This window comes from Ictidomys tridecemlineatus, chromosome 8 (assembly GCF_052094955.1).
Source record: "Ictidomys tridecemlineatus isolate mIctTri1 chromosome 8, mIctTri1.hap1, whole genome shotgun sequence".
In the NCBI taxonomy this organism is placed as follows: domain Eukaryota; kingdom Metazoa; phylum Chordata; class Mammalia; order Rodentia; family Sciuridae; genus Ictidomys; species Ictidomys tridecemlineatus.
This window is the reverse complement of record NC_135484.1, coordinates 124,989,310-125,004,782: the sequence shown is the minus strand read 5'-3', so window position 1 is coordinate 125,004,782 and position 15,473 is coordinate 124,989,310. Positions and strand designations below refer to the sequence as shown.

General features: G+C 37.7%; 2 protein-coding genes across 2 annotated transcripts; one reads left to right on the top strand and one right to left on the bottom strand.

Annotated features, from left to right (window-relative positions):
* Positions 1 to 2,627: 2,627 nt before the first annotated feature.
* LOC101959002 (olfactory receptor 1M1) lies at positions 2,628 to 3,572 on the top strand. The gene has a single exon (XM_005338838.2). It carries the CDS (start codon positions 2,628 to 2,630, stop codon positions 3,570 to 3,572), a length of 945 nt encoding a protein of 314 aa, XP_005338895.2.
* Positions 3,573 to 5,793: 2,221 nt separating this feature from the next.
* On the bottom strand, positions 5,794 to 6,741 carry LOC101958721 (olfactory receptor 11A1). The gene has a single exon (XM_005338837.1). The coding sequence runs from the start codon at positions 6,739 to 6,741 to the stop codon at positions 5,794 to 5,796; it is 948 nt and encodes a 315-aa protein (XP_005338894.1).
* Between the last annotated feature and the right edge of the window lie 8,732 nt (positions 6,742 to 15,473).

Sequence of the window (15,473 nt, the reverse complement as noted above, 5' to 3'; positions counted from 1 at the left end):
AAAATTGGTACTAATAAGGAAGGCTGTTGCTAGTAAAGAATACTTTAAAATGTGGAAGTGGCTTTGGAAATGAGTAATGGGCACAGGTGGGAAGAATTTGGAAGGGCAGGCTATAAAATGGATAAATTCTGATGAGGGTTTAGAAAAAGACATGAAGATCGGGAAGAGCTTCAACATCTTACAGGTGGGATAGGTGGTTATGATCAAAACACTGATGCAAATGAGTGGTTTTCTATTGGAAATTAAAGGCCACACTTGCTACACCATTGCAAAGAACTTGGCTGGACTATGTCCATACCACATGGGTTTAGGAAAGGTTTAAAAGTGATGAACTGGGATAGCTGGTGAAGAAAATATATAAACAACATTATAAAATCCAGTCATGGTTTTTCTTGGTAACTTTTAACTATATACAACAGGATTCAGCAGCAATAGTATGACCTGAAGGCAGACTCAGGCACATAATTTAATGGAAAGGAAAGCCAAAACCTAAGAAAAATTCAAAATCTGACCATGAAAAGAAAGAAGAAAAAGCATGCAACCCAAGAGCCACTTTCTAAAGAAATTAGCATGGATAAAAAGGACCACGTGCCAAAATCTTCAGGACAAGGGGAAAAGGCCTACCAGGCACCTCCCATCACAGGCCATCACAGGTAGCAGAGCTCTTCATGGTCTCACTACCCAGGGCCAACTTGGGATTTGGCTCCCTGCTCTCTGGTGAAGCACACCACAGCTGCTCCAGCCATGGTTCAAGCAGGTTTACCACGACAATGATGAGGTCATAGCCACTTCCACTGAGAGTTCAAAGGAAAGTCTAGGAGGCCAGACAGAGGCCTGATACAGGGGCAGAGCTGCACAGAGCCCCCTTGGACAATGACTAATGAAGCTGTGGGAACAGAACCCCCAAGACCTCAGAATGGTAGCCTGAGAGAACTGCAATCATGAGGTTCCAAACCAAAAGAGTTAAAGTATGAGATAAGCCCAACAAAGCCATGGAGGTGGGGCTTCTTGAGGCCTTGTGAGACCCAGCCCTAGTCCCACTGTGTGCAAGATACCAGAAATGGCACTTTAAGAGTGAATGTCTATCTTCCTGGGTTTTGAACTCATTTTGGGTTGGTTACTCCTTATACTTACCTATTCTTTCCTTTTGGAATGGAATGTTTACCCTGTGCCCACTACTGAATATTGGAAGTAAATAACTTGTTTTGATTTTATAAGCTCATAGTTGGAAGAAGTTAGCCATCGTATCAAACGAGACCCTAGACTTTGAAGTTTTGAATTAATTCTAGAAGGAGTTAAAGACTTTGGACTGTTTGGATGAAATCATTGTATTTTGTATGTGAGAATGAGTCAAGGGGAACAGGGGTGGAATATTATGGTTTGAATATGGTTTGCCACCACCCAAACTCCAAAGAACAATTCATTTAAGATATGAATTATCAGTTCGAGGTAGTAAGAGAGTGGAAACTTGACCTGACTATGGTGTATAGAGGTGGGACTTTGGGAGGTCCTTAGGATTAGAAAAGGTCATTAAGGTAGAGCCCCTATGATTGAATACTGTTGGTATTATACAAAGAAAGAGAACAGAAAACACACACACAGGTCTTTCTATAAGATGCTCTGCACAAACTTGGGGCACTGCCAGAAAAACCAGACACAGCCCCTCAGACTTGGCCCAGAACTTTCAGCCAAAATAAACCTTTTTTTAATAACTTACTCAGCCTATGGTATTGTGTTATTACCAACAGAAGACAAACGAATATAATGAGTAGAAGCTAAGAGTGGAGGGAAGCAAGAGGGTATTCTTGAGGGAGTGCAGCACAGCCACTGTGGCTACACAACAGAAAATGAGTGGACTGAAGTGCAATGTGAGGCTGGGGAGGTACCTCAAAACCAGATACACTGAGGAGGACTGGGAATAAAGTGCAAAGATAGAGCCCTTGTTTAGTGTACAAGGCCTTGGATTTGATCCTCAGTACTACAAAAAAAATAAAAGCCATTGAGATTTGTAAGACATGATAAAGATTGTGCATTTTTCATAAAAGCAATGGTTCTGTGGTTGCCTACCTAAACAAAATAACATAGTTATAATTTTTTTGAAAAGATGATTCTGTCTGCATTGTGAACAACACATTAGATGAGGCAAGAATGGGCAGGGTACACCAGATGGAAGGCTGGTAATATTCTAGTCAATCAACCAAAGCATGAACCAGAATAGTTACCATGTAGATAGGAACATTTATTGAGCTGCAACTATGTGCCAAGCACTGAGCTAAATACAGAGATGCAGCTTTTGCCTTCAAAGAAATAATGGTCAAAAACAGAATCACAAACAAGTGGTAATAATATCACATAATACAAAGTTTAATCTACACAGAACTTGCACACTTATAGAATGCTAGGGAAATTCTGTTCCCCTCAATCCATTGTCTTTGTGCCTCCTCAGTTGACTGTCCTTTCTAAATTCCAACTCTTGTCCCTCCCATTGATATTTTAGTTTACAAGCCTCAGTTGGTGTAAGAGAGACACGTTGACAGAAGACAGAATCCAGGTTACTGCACATTTGTGTCTGCAAGGAGTGGATCCTCTTCACACCAAATCCTTCTTGAAGCACAATAAGGACCAGAATGAACTGCAGCAAGACTCCTGACTTTGTCCTCTCAGGGATGTCCAGTGATCCAGAAAACCAGCAGTTCCTCTTTTATCTCTTTATGGCTCTCTATTTGTTGGGCCTCCTTGGGAACTCACTCCTTCTGCTGGCCATTGGCACTGACATTCACCTCCACACTCCCATGTACTTCTTTCTCAGCCAGCTTTCTCTGGTGGATCTCTGCTTCACTACTACCACAGCCCCTAAAATGCTAGAGGATTTGTGGACCCACAATGGATCCATCTCTTTCTCTGGGTGTCTGACCCAATTATACTTCTTTGCTGTTTTTGCTGACATGGACAATCTACTCTTAGCGATCATGGCCATTGACCGCTATGCTGCTGTTTGCTATCCACTGCATTACCCACTTGTAATGAGACCTTCCAGATGTGGGGTGCTTGTGGGTATATCATGGGGAGTAGCCCACTTGGTCTCTCTAGTCCATATCTTGTTGCTATCCCAGCTATCTTTCCATGTTAATCAAGAGATTCCTCACTTTTTTTGTGATTTTGGCCCTCTCTTATGGCTTTCTTGCTCTGATGCCCAACTCAATGAGGACCTGACAATGGCTCTGGCTGGGGTTTTGGGAATCAGTGCTCTCTTCTGTGTTATAAGTTCCTATGCCCGTATTTTCCATGCTGTGGCCAGAGTTCCATCAGCACAGGGGAAAAGGAAAGCTCTGGCTACATGCAGCTCCCACCTCTCCATGGTCATCCTCTTCTACAGCACAGTATTTGCCACCTACCTGAAGCCCCCATCAACTTCTCACTCCTCTGGGGAGCTGGTTGCTGCTGTCATGTATACCCTGGTAACTCCCACTCTAAACCCTTTCATTTATAGTCTGAGAAATAAGAATGTAAAGAGTTCATTGAAAAGGATCCTGGGCATGGAGAGTTCTCAGGATTATGGATCATCCCAATAACCATGTACTTTTAGAAAAATTACTCCCTATTTCACTACTACAGTAACAAAGAGAGTTGGTCAAAATCATGGCCGTGTTAGAGCATTATATGATTCCCTGAAAAGAACACTGGATTGAATTGGCTGTTCTTTAAATAGCTTTTGATTATGCATTCACATCACTACAACATTTGATAACCATGAGCATTTCTCTCTGGGGTTTAATACTGAAGTTCCTCCCCATCACTTTGCTATAGTCAAAGTCATCTTTGCTGTCATCAACAAAGATAATCGATATCATCAGTACCATCATCAATAATAAGAGAAAGGAAACTGGGCCGACACCAAACTTATCCCCCCTTTAGTTTCTCTCTTTTCAGAATGTTTTATATATCCATGTGTTTGTGTGATGTTTGAGACTTTCTGATTAGTTTCTGATTCAATGGCTGAGAATTGGAAGACAGCTAAAAACAAGAGGGCATTTTTGAAAACACTTCTTTTTTTATAATAGAATAAATGAATATTTCTTATATATGTTTATGTGTTTATTAAGTTTTAAGTGAAAAAAATAAAATAGTTCATTGCTCTATGAATGAACTGATCCTTCAAATACAGACTGACAACGGGTGATGTGGGTGATATCTTTGCATTATAAAAACAGTACACGCTATTTTTTTTAGTCACTATGATGTTTTTGGCCTGTGTTCCTTTATACACCATATACATTATATCAAAAGAAGACTATGTGTTCTGTTAATTTGTATATCATCCACTGTATTTCATGTTATTGTACATTATGAATTATATGATCAGTTGAAACACTTAATGACTAATTCTATTTGGGTGAATAACTTGATACATAGATAGGTATAACTTTGCCATAAGAAGAATATTTCTGGAGTTCTCAGAATGGATTCTCTTTTCCATGTTCACATCTTAGTCTAGACTTTCTTCCTGGGTCATCTAAAAGTTAATACCTTCTTTTCATTTCTAATCTAACGACTTCCTATAGCAGGTGTTCAGAAATTATTTTCAAGCAAATAATGATTGAATGGATAATCCAAGCTGATATATTCTCTGACTAATTTTAAGAAATTGTTTAAAGATCAATGGAGAAATTTGAACATGTCTTGTGTATTAGATGATATTAAGGAAATATTGATAATTTGTTAAGTACTCTAATGGCCTGGTGGGCATGGTTTTTTAATGTCTGAATCAGGAAAGGAATATACTAAATACATGTGGAATATATATGTGCACAACATATTTACCCAGCATCTGGAATTTGTTTCTTTCCTTCCCATTGATAAGACAGAATGCATTACTTTACATCTACTTTTATTTGTGTGGTGGTATTTTCTAGCAAAACAAACAAGCAAAAAGGAGCTGTAGAGAATTCAAACAAAATTAGCCAAATGTTTATGTTGAAGCCAGATGGCAAATTGGGACTCATTGTGCCATTCTCTCTATTTTTGTATACATTTAAATCTTCTACAATAAAAATTTAAAAAATGAATAAGTAAAATGAATTCATCTTTAAATATTTTTGAATATACATATCCTTAGATCTAGCAATTTATGTCCAAAAAATGTATTATAGAAAAACCTGAATGTTCACAATTTACACATAATAAAAGAACTAATTACAACTAAAACATTCCTACCAATAGAAGATTATTTAAGCAAATCATGGTTAGCCATACTATGAAGCCCAAAAGAATAAAGAAGTAGATATTTTTTAATATAGGAAGTTGTTCATGACATAGTGCTCAATGGAAAACCAGATTTCAAACTCTATGATACATAAATAAGTAGAAAGAAATTTTGAAATATCATCTAGCAATAATATAGTTAATATTTCTAAATTGTTTTGATATTACTGTTTTGCTTCTCTATTTTCATTTTTCTTCTTCTTATTTTACCTATATATATTTATGGGGTACAATGTGATAATTCATATATTCATATTCAATACATATATAGCATATACTATGGGTAATGATCAATTCAGGGTAATATTTATGGCATATTTAATAAAAAACTAAAAGAAGTTTAAATAAGTTTTTAAACTAACATTTGAAAAGTACTGCTCTGTTTCTTCTTTTTTGGTGTATTTTGGTTTAACTACAGAAGAGCCAAAGGGAAAGGTTGGAATACAACAGTTATTCCTTTCCAGCCAATTCTGGAGACTTCTCAGTGGAGACGTCCAAAGTCCAAAATAAAATCTTCATTACCCTCTTTCTTCAACCAAATGTTTCCATTTTTTTAATTTGAAGAAGCCTTTGTAGTGCCTGATGAACCTCCTTGTTCCTGAGGGTGTAGATGACAGGATTGAAGATGGGAGTGACCACAGTATAGAGCAAGGCAAAGACCTTGGAGAGGAGCTGGGAGTGGACAGCCGAGGGCGCGATGTACAAGACCATGAGAGTTCCATAGAAGGTGGACACTACAGCAAGGTGGGAGGAGCATGTGGAAAAAGCCTTTCTCCTACTGGCCCCAGCAGGAACTCTCAGCACAGTCACCACGATGCGAGCATAGGATGTCAGAATCAGTCCAAATGGAACAGTGAGGAAGACTACAGAGAGAACAAACGTTGTCACCTGGGCTACTCTGGGATCTGAGCAAGCCAGGACCACCAAAGGCATGAAGTCACAGTAAAAGTGATCGATGCGGTTGGAGCCACAGAACCTCAGCTGGGCCATCAGGACCACAACCAATCCATCTACCATGAAACCAGACAGCCAGGCTGTGACCACCAGCCCCATGCACCATCTAGGCCCCATCAGGAGCGGATAGCGAAGTGGATAGCAGATTGCCAAGAAGCGATCATACGCCATAACAGCCAGTAGGAAGCATTCTGCTGTGGCTAGAGAACCAAAGATGAAGAACTGGGTCAAGCAACCAGTCACAGAGATGGCTGCCTCCTGCAGGAAGCCCTCCAGCATTTTCGGCACCACTGTGGATGTATAGAGGATCTCCAGGAAGGACAGATTAGCCAGAAAGAAGTACATGGGCGTGTGCAGCCTCTGGGAGCTAATCACTACCACAATGATCAGCATATTCCCTATGACAATGAAGGCGTAGACAACAGTGAACACAATAAAGAAAAGGAAATGCAGCTCAGGGATGTCGTGGAAGCCAAGGAGGACAAATTCAGCAATAGTTTGGTTTTCTAAGGAGGAAATTTCCATGTGGATCATCCAGGTTTCTATTTGGCAGTAATTGGAGAAATTTTAGTGCATCTCTAGGAGAAATTGTTGTGCATCTCTAGTTCTTCTATGGCAAATGTAAGATTCATAGGACTAAAACAAAAAGGATGAAAATGAGTCTTCAAATGAGAATTACTTTTAAAAAGTCTTTGTCTATCCTCTGTTCAGTTCTTACTCGTTTTCCAGCTCTCTTTCTTCTCTGCCTTCCTTAACTGTGCATGTTCAAGGTTCAAGAGAATTTAACACAATTTTAGTCTTTCAAAACCCTTTGACCTACTAATTCCACCTGCTACTATACAGTAAATTCTAGCAGCCAAATCTGTATAATCAGTCATGGTTTCCTTCATCTGCACCAGTGTAATTTTCTCCAAATGTCTGGTAGACATATTCCCAAACAACAGATCCTTTTATCCTTCAAAGCTACAGCCAGCTGAGTGGCTTTAAAGTTCTATGTGAATCCCGTGGTCACTCTCTCAGAGTCATCTTTATTTCAATACCCTTTTTCCTTCTCCATCTCCAATCAATGAAATTTCATCAACTATTCACTGGGAAATTTATATATTTTTTCCCTTTCTTCCTACTCTTACGTGAGGCTGATGATCTACTGTGTAGTCGTCTAGTCTCTGTTCATGACTCTCTCTTACCAAAATAACTTTCTTGAAATACTAGCTTCATTCTTTCAATACTGTGCAAGAGTTAATAGTTAAAATGTGATAAATGATTATGAGAGGGAAGTATGGGTGCAGAGAGAAAACAAACTCCGACCAAGGCTGTGGAGCAAAGGGAATAGGAACTAAGGTCAGGGAAGGCTTCCTGAAGAATGCAACTTATAGGCTGTTTTGAAGGCCAGATAAAAAAGGACCAGGCAAAAGGTAGGGAACTGGGCAAGGTACCTCTAGCAGGAGAGCATATATGAAAGTCAGGAGGCATAATTGAGCATGGCATTTTTTTAAGATATTAAAAATGAATCTGTGTGCCATTAGGGCATATTTTTGGATACTATCCAAGATGATGTGTGCTTTTTACTAATCATAATGAGAATATGTTGTATAATTCAGAGAAGAGGAGAATAATAAAGGAAAAAATAGAGCTAATCATATATGTTCACATATATAAAATTTAAGTGTTAATTTCTATGTTATGAGATTCATAAACATATTATATTTATCATCACATAAAATATAAGTTCTTTAATGCAAACAGCATAGAATGGCAATTACCTAAGAGGTGGGAAAATGAATGACTCAGGGCCAAAGGCATTGGGAGACTTCTCACTGCATGTAATTTTAAGGCCAATTCTGCCCTTGGCAAAGAATCCCGTTTTCCACTCCCCTGCTCACTGTTAAATCCTCAAAGACCAGCTTAAGTTTCATCTCCCCAAGAAGCCTCCTTCACTAATGGAGCCCTTTATTTCTTGAGTGATCAAGCACTAAGTATCTGGTCTGTAGAAGACAGTACACTAGTTTCCAAGGATACCAGGTCAAATAAATTGAGTCCATGACCTTAAGAAGTTTATAATCTTGTGTAACATCATCAGATAATGGCAATACACTGAAAGAAAGTTAGGGAATTCAACCTGAAAAAAATCTTCCGGGAGGAAGTGAGGCTAGACTAACTCCCCATTACTCTGGAAAATGGAAATAATGGAGATGAGAGCATTCCAGATAAAAAGAAAATCATGAGTAGACACTGAGGCCAAAAACAGCAGAAAGTGAAGAGGAAAAGAGGTGGTGGGTTAAGTATCCAGTGTTAATTAAACTCATCTCTGAGGGAGCATTAGGATGCAGGTGAATAATGAGAGAGGAGGGCTAGCACCAGCAGCTGTATCCTAGAGGCAACAAGGTACAGCTGAAGGCTTTTAAACAGTAGAGTGGAATGGCTCAGCCTGTATTTAGATCAGAGGCTAAATCCCCAGTAGCAAGAAGGAAAGAAAGGATGTCCCCACCCAACTGATACTTGGTGTGCAAATGCATGCTGCCTTGAATTCTTCATTCATTGTTTTATTGTATGCACGTTTTCTTTCCCAAAAGATGACAAATTTATTTAGGATAGGAGCTAGAATTTTGTATCTACTACACTATGCAACAAGTAGAAAGTTCTTTACTTTATAGACTATAAAATCCACAGATTCCATTACCATTCTCCAACTCCTACCTCTAGAAGCTATTCCCTTACCCTCTGTTCCCATCTGTGTTTCCTTGTGATATGAATTTAGCACTCCTTCTGGGACTTCCTTTGACTCCTAGATTATTTTTTCTGGTCCACATCCAATCTGCCATTTGGATTATTTAAGCATTATCCTTCACAGAAGAGAAGTGAGTATACAAATCAGGCTAGAACACTTTCAGCAATAAAAAGCTCACCACCACCACTCCCCCAATGTCATCATGGATCACACTGACTCTTGGCAATTTGTTTCTAAAGTGAGCCAGGTTTTGCTTTCCTAGAGTTTCCTTTTATTTATGCTCTATTCATAAAGAAAAATTACTTTTTTGTGACAGCCCTTTAGTTCCATGAAATTTATAAGAGGTGGGATAGAAGAAAGGGTAGTTAGGACAAATGAAAATTTCACAATTATTTTTTGTAAAGCTGACCTGTGCCTATTCCAATCTACTTGATGACTTTGCTCAAAAGAAACCTTTATCATCATTCTCATTCCAATCATTCTAGACAGTCTATTTCAAGAAATGCAGAATTAGGACAATAGCAAGTCAGGAAATAAAAAGAAGACATTTCATTAACTTCTAAATGCAAAAGTAAAGAGAGTAGGAAATTGAAGTCATCTATCCAGGGTGACAATCCATAGGACACCACAAAGACTAGAGTCTTGAATATATCACCCTTCAACCAATATAGAAAGAGAAAAAATTGCATAAATTGCAATATCTCCAGGCACCACTTACCTTCATAAGCCACTGAACAAGGCTAAACAATAATGATTGCTGTTAAAAAAAAAACAGCTTAGAGGAATAAAAGTAAAGGAAAAAACTTGAAATATAAATTTTATAGATTAAAATGTTACTCATGGCTATGATCAAAATACCTGAAAAACAACATAGAGGGTGAAAAGTTTATTTTGGGCTCATGATTGCAGAACAATGATCAGCTAGTTCCATTGTTCTGGGCAGAACACCATGGCTAAAGGGTGTAGCAGAGGAAAGTTTCCAAGCTGAAGGAAACCAGGTGGAGGGGTTGCGGGCAGTGAGCACCTGAGTGTGCAGGCCCATAGAGATGCCAGGGACAAAATTAAAACCTCAGAGGCATGCCCCCAATGACCTTCTTTCTCTAGCCACACTCCACTTGCCTACAGTTACCACCCAGTAAAGTAGTCTTTACAAATGGATTAATCCACTGAATTAGGTTATAAGCTTCATAATCTAATAATTTCACCTCTGAACATTCCTACATTCCACACATAAGCTTTCAGAGGACACCTCACATCCAAACCATTATAGACAACTTAGGGTATGAAGCAATTTTTCAAATAAGGTCACAGTAGCATAACCCACATGCACAAGAGCTAGTCACCCTCAAACAAAAAAAAAAAACTTATACTTTCTATCTCCAAATTGGACTCCTAATTCAAAGGTGTGTGTGTGTGTGTGTGTGTGTGTGTGTGTGTGTGTGTGTTCATAGTCTGTGAACAATGTATATGGATATGTGGCTGTATTCATCTGTATTCATCTCCATAGCCATATTGTTCTTTAAAGTGTATTAAAGTTCCTCCATATGTATATTATTCTCGTATAAGAAACAAGCATCATCCTGAATTTTTAGAACACCATATTTCCAGCCCTATTGTTCAAAGTGTTGGGAGAGGAGAGGAGGACAAAGTAGAAGGTAGTAAGATGTGAGGACTATAAAGAAACGGGAAACACATAGCAACAGATAGTGGATGAAAGGCCCTTCTTCCTTAAAAACAGAATGTGATCAAGCAATAGCAGAAGCTGCAGAGTTGTGAAATGCCAAGGAATGTAGCTGAACTTGAAAAATCCAAAACATGCAGGAAAAGTTTGAAATCAAGATGAATTTTAATTGGAGAAATGGTGGCACACACCTGTAATCCCAGCAACTTGAGATGCTGAGGCAGGAGGATCACAAATTGGAAGCCAGCCTCAGTGATTTAGCAAGGCCCTAAGCAATTTAGCAAGAACCTGTCTCAAAATAAAAACGGGTGAGGATGTGATTTGGGTTAACCCCAGTACCCCCACACACACAAAAAAAAAAACGAATTTCATCATAATAACTGGTGAGGAAATGAGAATAGTGCAAAATATCTGTCTATTCCAATAGTACACAAGCCTAGATAAAATCCACAGCCCTCATCCAACCCAAATTTCAAGAGTCTTCAGTTAAAACTATCACTATTTCTGAAAGAGCAATTTAAATAATATTCCTGGAAAACACATTTGAAAAAATATATACCAAACTATACATTTGAATTGATCTTCAGGAAATTAAAAACAAAACATTCTCATGTATCTTTTCAATGTCTGTTGAACATGTTTTATAAATAGAAACAAACATTAAATAAACTTTAATTTAGTTTGTTTTTTTAATCTTTTGATTCTTTACTTCTCTTTGGCAATTACTACATAATATAGCAAAAATACATGTTAATGGCTTTAAAAGAAAACTTTATGATTTTAAGCATAACCCATTTTTTCCATACTATGAAGAAGGACAAATTTCTACCACGGGAAAAAAAAAATTGGTGTGAGAGGGCCCTGCTTCTTTCTACACCACAGCACACCAACTGGAGGTTGGAGAACATGCATGGCTATAATTTCTCTCTCCAGGAGAAAAAAGGGGAAAGGAGTAAGCTAGTACAGCCAGAAGGATTACACATCAACTTTTGAACTCCAATGAAGGAAATACCAACATTAGGATTCTGAAAAAAGACTGTGGGATTTCATAAAATGATTCTTTATTAAATAGAGATATTTGGACTCTAAATTAATTGAAATTTGTTACTAATTAGAAGAGAAATGGCTACAAAGACCAACCATTTAACTTTTGTAAAGGATCTATGTATTTAAAAATAGGATGCTCACCTGAAATAGCAGCCCTGCTCTCTAAAGACAAGACTGCTCAGAGGAGACGACCTGCTGAGGTTGGCTAAGACTTCAGAATGGTGGAGTTACCTACTTTCAGCTCCCTCCCTTTTTGAGTTCAAACTGAAATAATTCAGGATAAATATTACCCTTGTCACCCTCCACCCCTGAGCCATTCTCTTCTCCAGCCTCCATCCCCTTTTCTAGCTCCCAAACTACTTTGTCCTTTGGAAGCCCTTGCTTTTATCACCAGGGAGGCCTGGCAATTGCTGAGCAGGGAGAGGCCCCTGAGAACCAATTACGGCTTCTAGACAGTAGCCTTAAATAAAGATGTAACAGCCCCTAAGGTTCTTGTTTTGTTTGGGGAGAGGTTCCTAAACTTTTGACTTGACCAAAAATGGAGCAGAAACTGAAAGAGCCATGTGGCAATCTCCCTTTCCATCCCCTTGGGGACAAATGCTGTCAACTTCTCCAGGCATCTTATCCCCCAACTCCCAAACTGTTCCCCATCCCTCCCTCTGAATATCTCTAATTTCCCTGCAGCATCCCTAAATCCTCACCACCAGTAGCAGTCCTCCCAGAGGCCTGCTTTCAACTCTCATTCCAGCCCAGGCTCTCTCAGCACCTCAGGCTACTATTTCAATAGATGTCACCTTTGGTCGGGGTGTTCTATGCAGATCATCAAAACCCCACCAATGGCCATTTTAAGGAGAAGGAAGCGGCCTGATGTTTCAAAGTCCAGTTCAATAGTTATGTGATGTTTCAGTATCCTCCAAGCCCTCATGTTTGTCTGACAGCTCATCTTCCCCTGCTCCCTCTTTGAACCTTCCACAGAAGTCCGCTAATCTTTTCACTCCCATCAGCAGGAGTGTTTCCCAGGCATTTCTGGGTTACTTATAAAACCCAAACTCTTACTCAGACCTGCTTTTCTTGGCCAACAAACCAAAAGAGAAAATGTACTTCTTGAAACTCCTAAGTCTACTCTCTGTGGCTCACAGTAAATGCCACCAAACTTCATTTGGGCCTCCTCTTAACCATTGGTTCATTAAATTGTAACATATGATAAATGGAAGCATGAAATCCATGTGTCCTGAAAAAAAAAACTTGCAGATAGGGAATGGATTTCTTTTAGTCATACTAAGTTACTATAATTTAATTGACAAATAAAAATGTATACATTTATGGTGTAAAGCATGACTTTTTGATATAGGTACTTAATGTGAAATAGCTAAATCAAGCTAACTAATACATACATTAATTCACATACTTATCATTTTTGAGGACACTTAAAATCTCTTTTAGCAATTTTCAAATATATAACACATTGCTATTAATTATAGATGCTCTATTGGACATAAATTTTTTTCATTTATTCACCCTAACTAAAACTTTATACTCTTACAGTGTCTCCAACTTGTCCCCTTTACTGTTCATAGCCCCTGGTAACCATTATTCTGCTTTCAGCTTCTATGAGTTTAAACCTTTTTGTTTCCACACATAAGTGAGATCATGTGGTGTTTGTCTTTCTATGCCTGTCTTATTTCAATGAACATGATGTCCTCCAGATTTATCCATGTTGCCACAATTGACAAGATCTTCATCAAGGCTATGTAGTTTTTCATTGTGTATGCATACCATATTTTCTTTGTTCATTCATCTTTCATGGGCACTTAATTGATCTCATATCTTTGCTATTATGAATAGTGCTGCAATGATAATGGGCATTCAGATATCTGTTCAAGATATTGATTTCATTTTCTTTGAATACACACACAGACAAGGGATTTCAGAATCATACGATAGTTCTATTTTTTTTTACAGGGATCATTATGCTGTTTTCCATAATGACTGAACTAATTTACATTCATACCAACAGTATACAAGAGTTTTCTTTTCTCCACATCCCCACCAGCATTTACCTTTCCTCTTTTTGATAACAGCCATTCTAGCAAGTATGAGGTGATATCTCATTGTGGCTTCAATTTGCATTTCTCTGATGATTAATGGTGTTGATCATTTTTTCATATATCTGATGGCCATTTCTATGTTTTATTTTAAGAAATATCTATTCAGGTCTTGTGCCCATTTTCTAATTGAGTTATTTTTTTCTTGCTATTGATTTTTTTGAGTTCCTTATATGTTTTGGATATTAGCCCCTTATTATAAATACAGGTTTGCAAGTATTTTCTCTCAACCCATGAGTTGTCTCTTTACTCTATGAATTATTTCCTTTGCTGTGTAGAAGATTTTGTTTGATACAATTCTTTTTGTTTATTTTTGCTTTTGTTGCTGTGTTTTGGGGATCATATCCAAGAAATCTCACCCAGACCAATGTCATGGAATTTTATCTTTTTGTCTAGTAGTTTTACAGTTTCAGTCTCACATTTAAGTCTTTAATCCATTTAAAGTTCATTTTTGTATAAGGTGTGTAATAAAGGTATAAGGTCATTCTTCAATATGTGGACATGGAATCAAATTTTCCCATCACCAAAGTGACTATCCTATATCCATTGTGTACTCCGTTGAAGTAATTATTTAATTTTGACCATTCTGCTTATGTTAAGTATCATATTTATTGATTTGTATATTCTAAACCATTCTTATATTCCAAAGATCACTTCAACATGCTATTGAATTCAGTTTTCTAGTGTTTTCTGAGGATTTTTACATCTGTGTTCATCATGGATGTTAGCCCATGAACCACCCTATGATTTTTTTTTAAGAGAGAGTGAGAGTGAGAGAGAGAGAGAGAGAGAGAGAGAGAGAGAGAGAGAGAGAGAGAGAATTTTAACATTTATTTATTTTTTCTTAGTTCTCGGCGGACACAACATCTTTGTTTGTATGTGGTGCTGAGGATCGAACCCGGGCCGAACGCATGCTAGGCGAGCGCGCTACCACTTGAGCCACATCCCCAGGCCCCCACCCTATGATTTTTAATTCAGTAGTTTAAATCATAAATGTGATGCAACCTTATTGTAACAATTAAAATAAAATATTATTTCTTTTTTCCATATTTTATTGGTCCATTAAAGTTGTACATAAATGGTGGGATTTGATGTCACATATTCATACACACACACAATATAACAACATAATTTGTCCAATATTAATTATCAGTACTTGCCTCTAAAATACTATTTTCTTTTTTTATTTTATTTTTATTTTTTTATTAGTTGCTCATGACAATACAATGATCTTGACATGTCATACATTTTAAAATACTATTTTCTAAGAAAAATTATATTTACTCTTTCTCCTCCCCTGAACATTTCAACTGATTGATGAAACCTGTCAAGATATTGGTGACTATCCTTCATATTTTTCCCTTTATTTTTATTTCCATAAGTAGCAAAGGGTTCAATGATTTTTTTAAATGAAAAAAGGTGAAAAACAGCATGTTTTGATGTGTTCTCATTTGTGTTTATATATATGTATGTGTATACACACACACACACACACACATATGTTTGTATATGCATGGTCAAGAAACTACTATCTCTAGGGCTAGGGCTGGAGTTCAGTGGTAGAGCACCTGCTTCACACGTGAGGCATTGGGTTTGATCCTCAGCACCACATCAAAATAAATAAATAAAGATATTGCATCCATATACAACTAAAAATATACATATATATATTTAACAAGAAAAGAAAGAAACTACT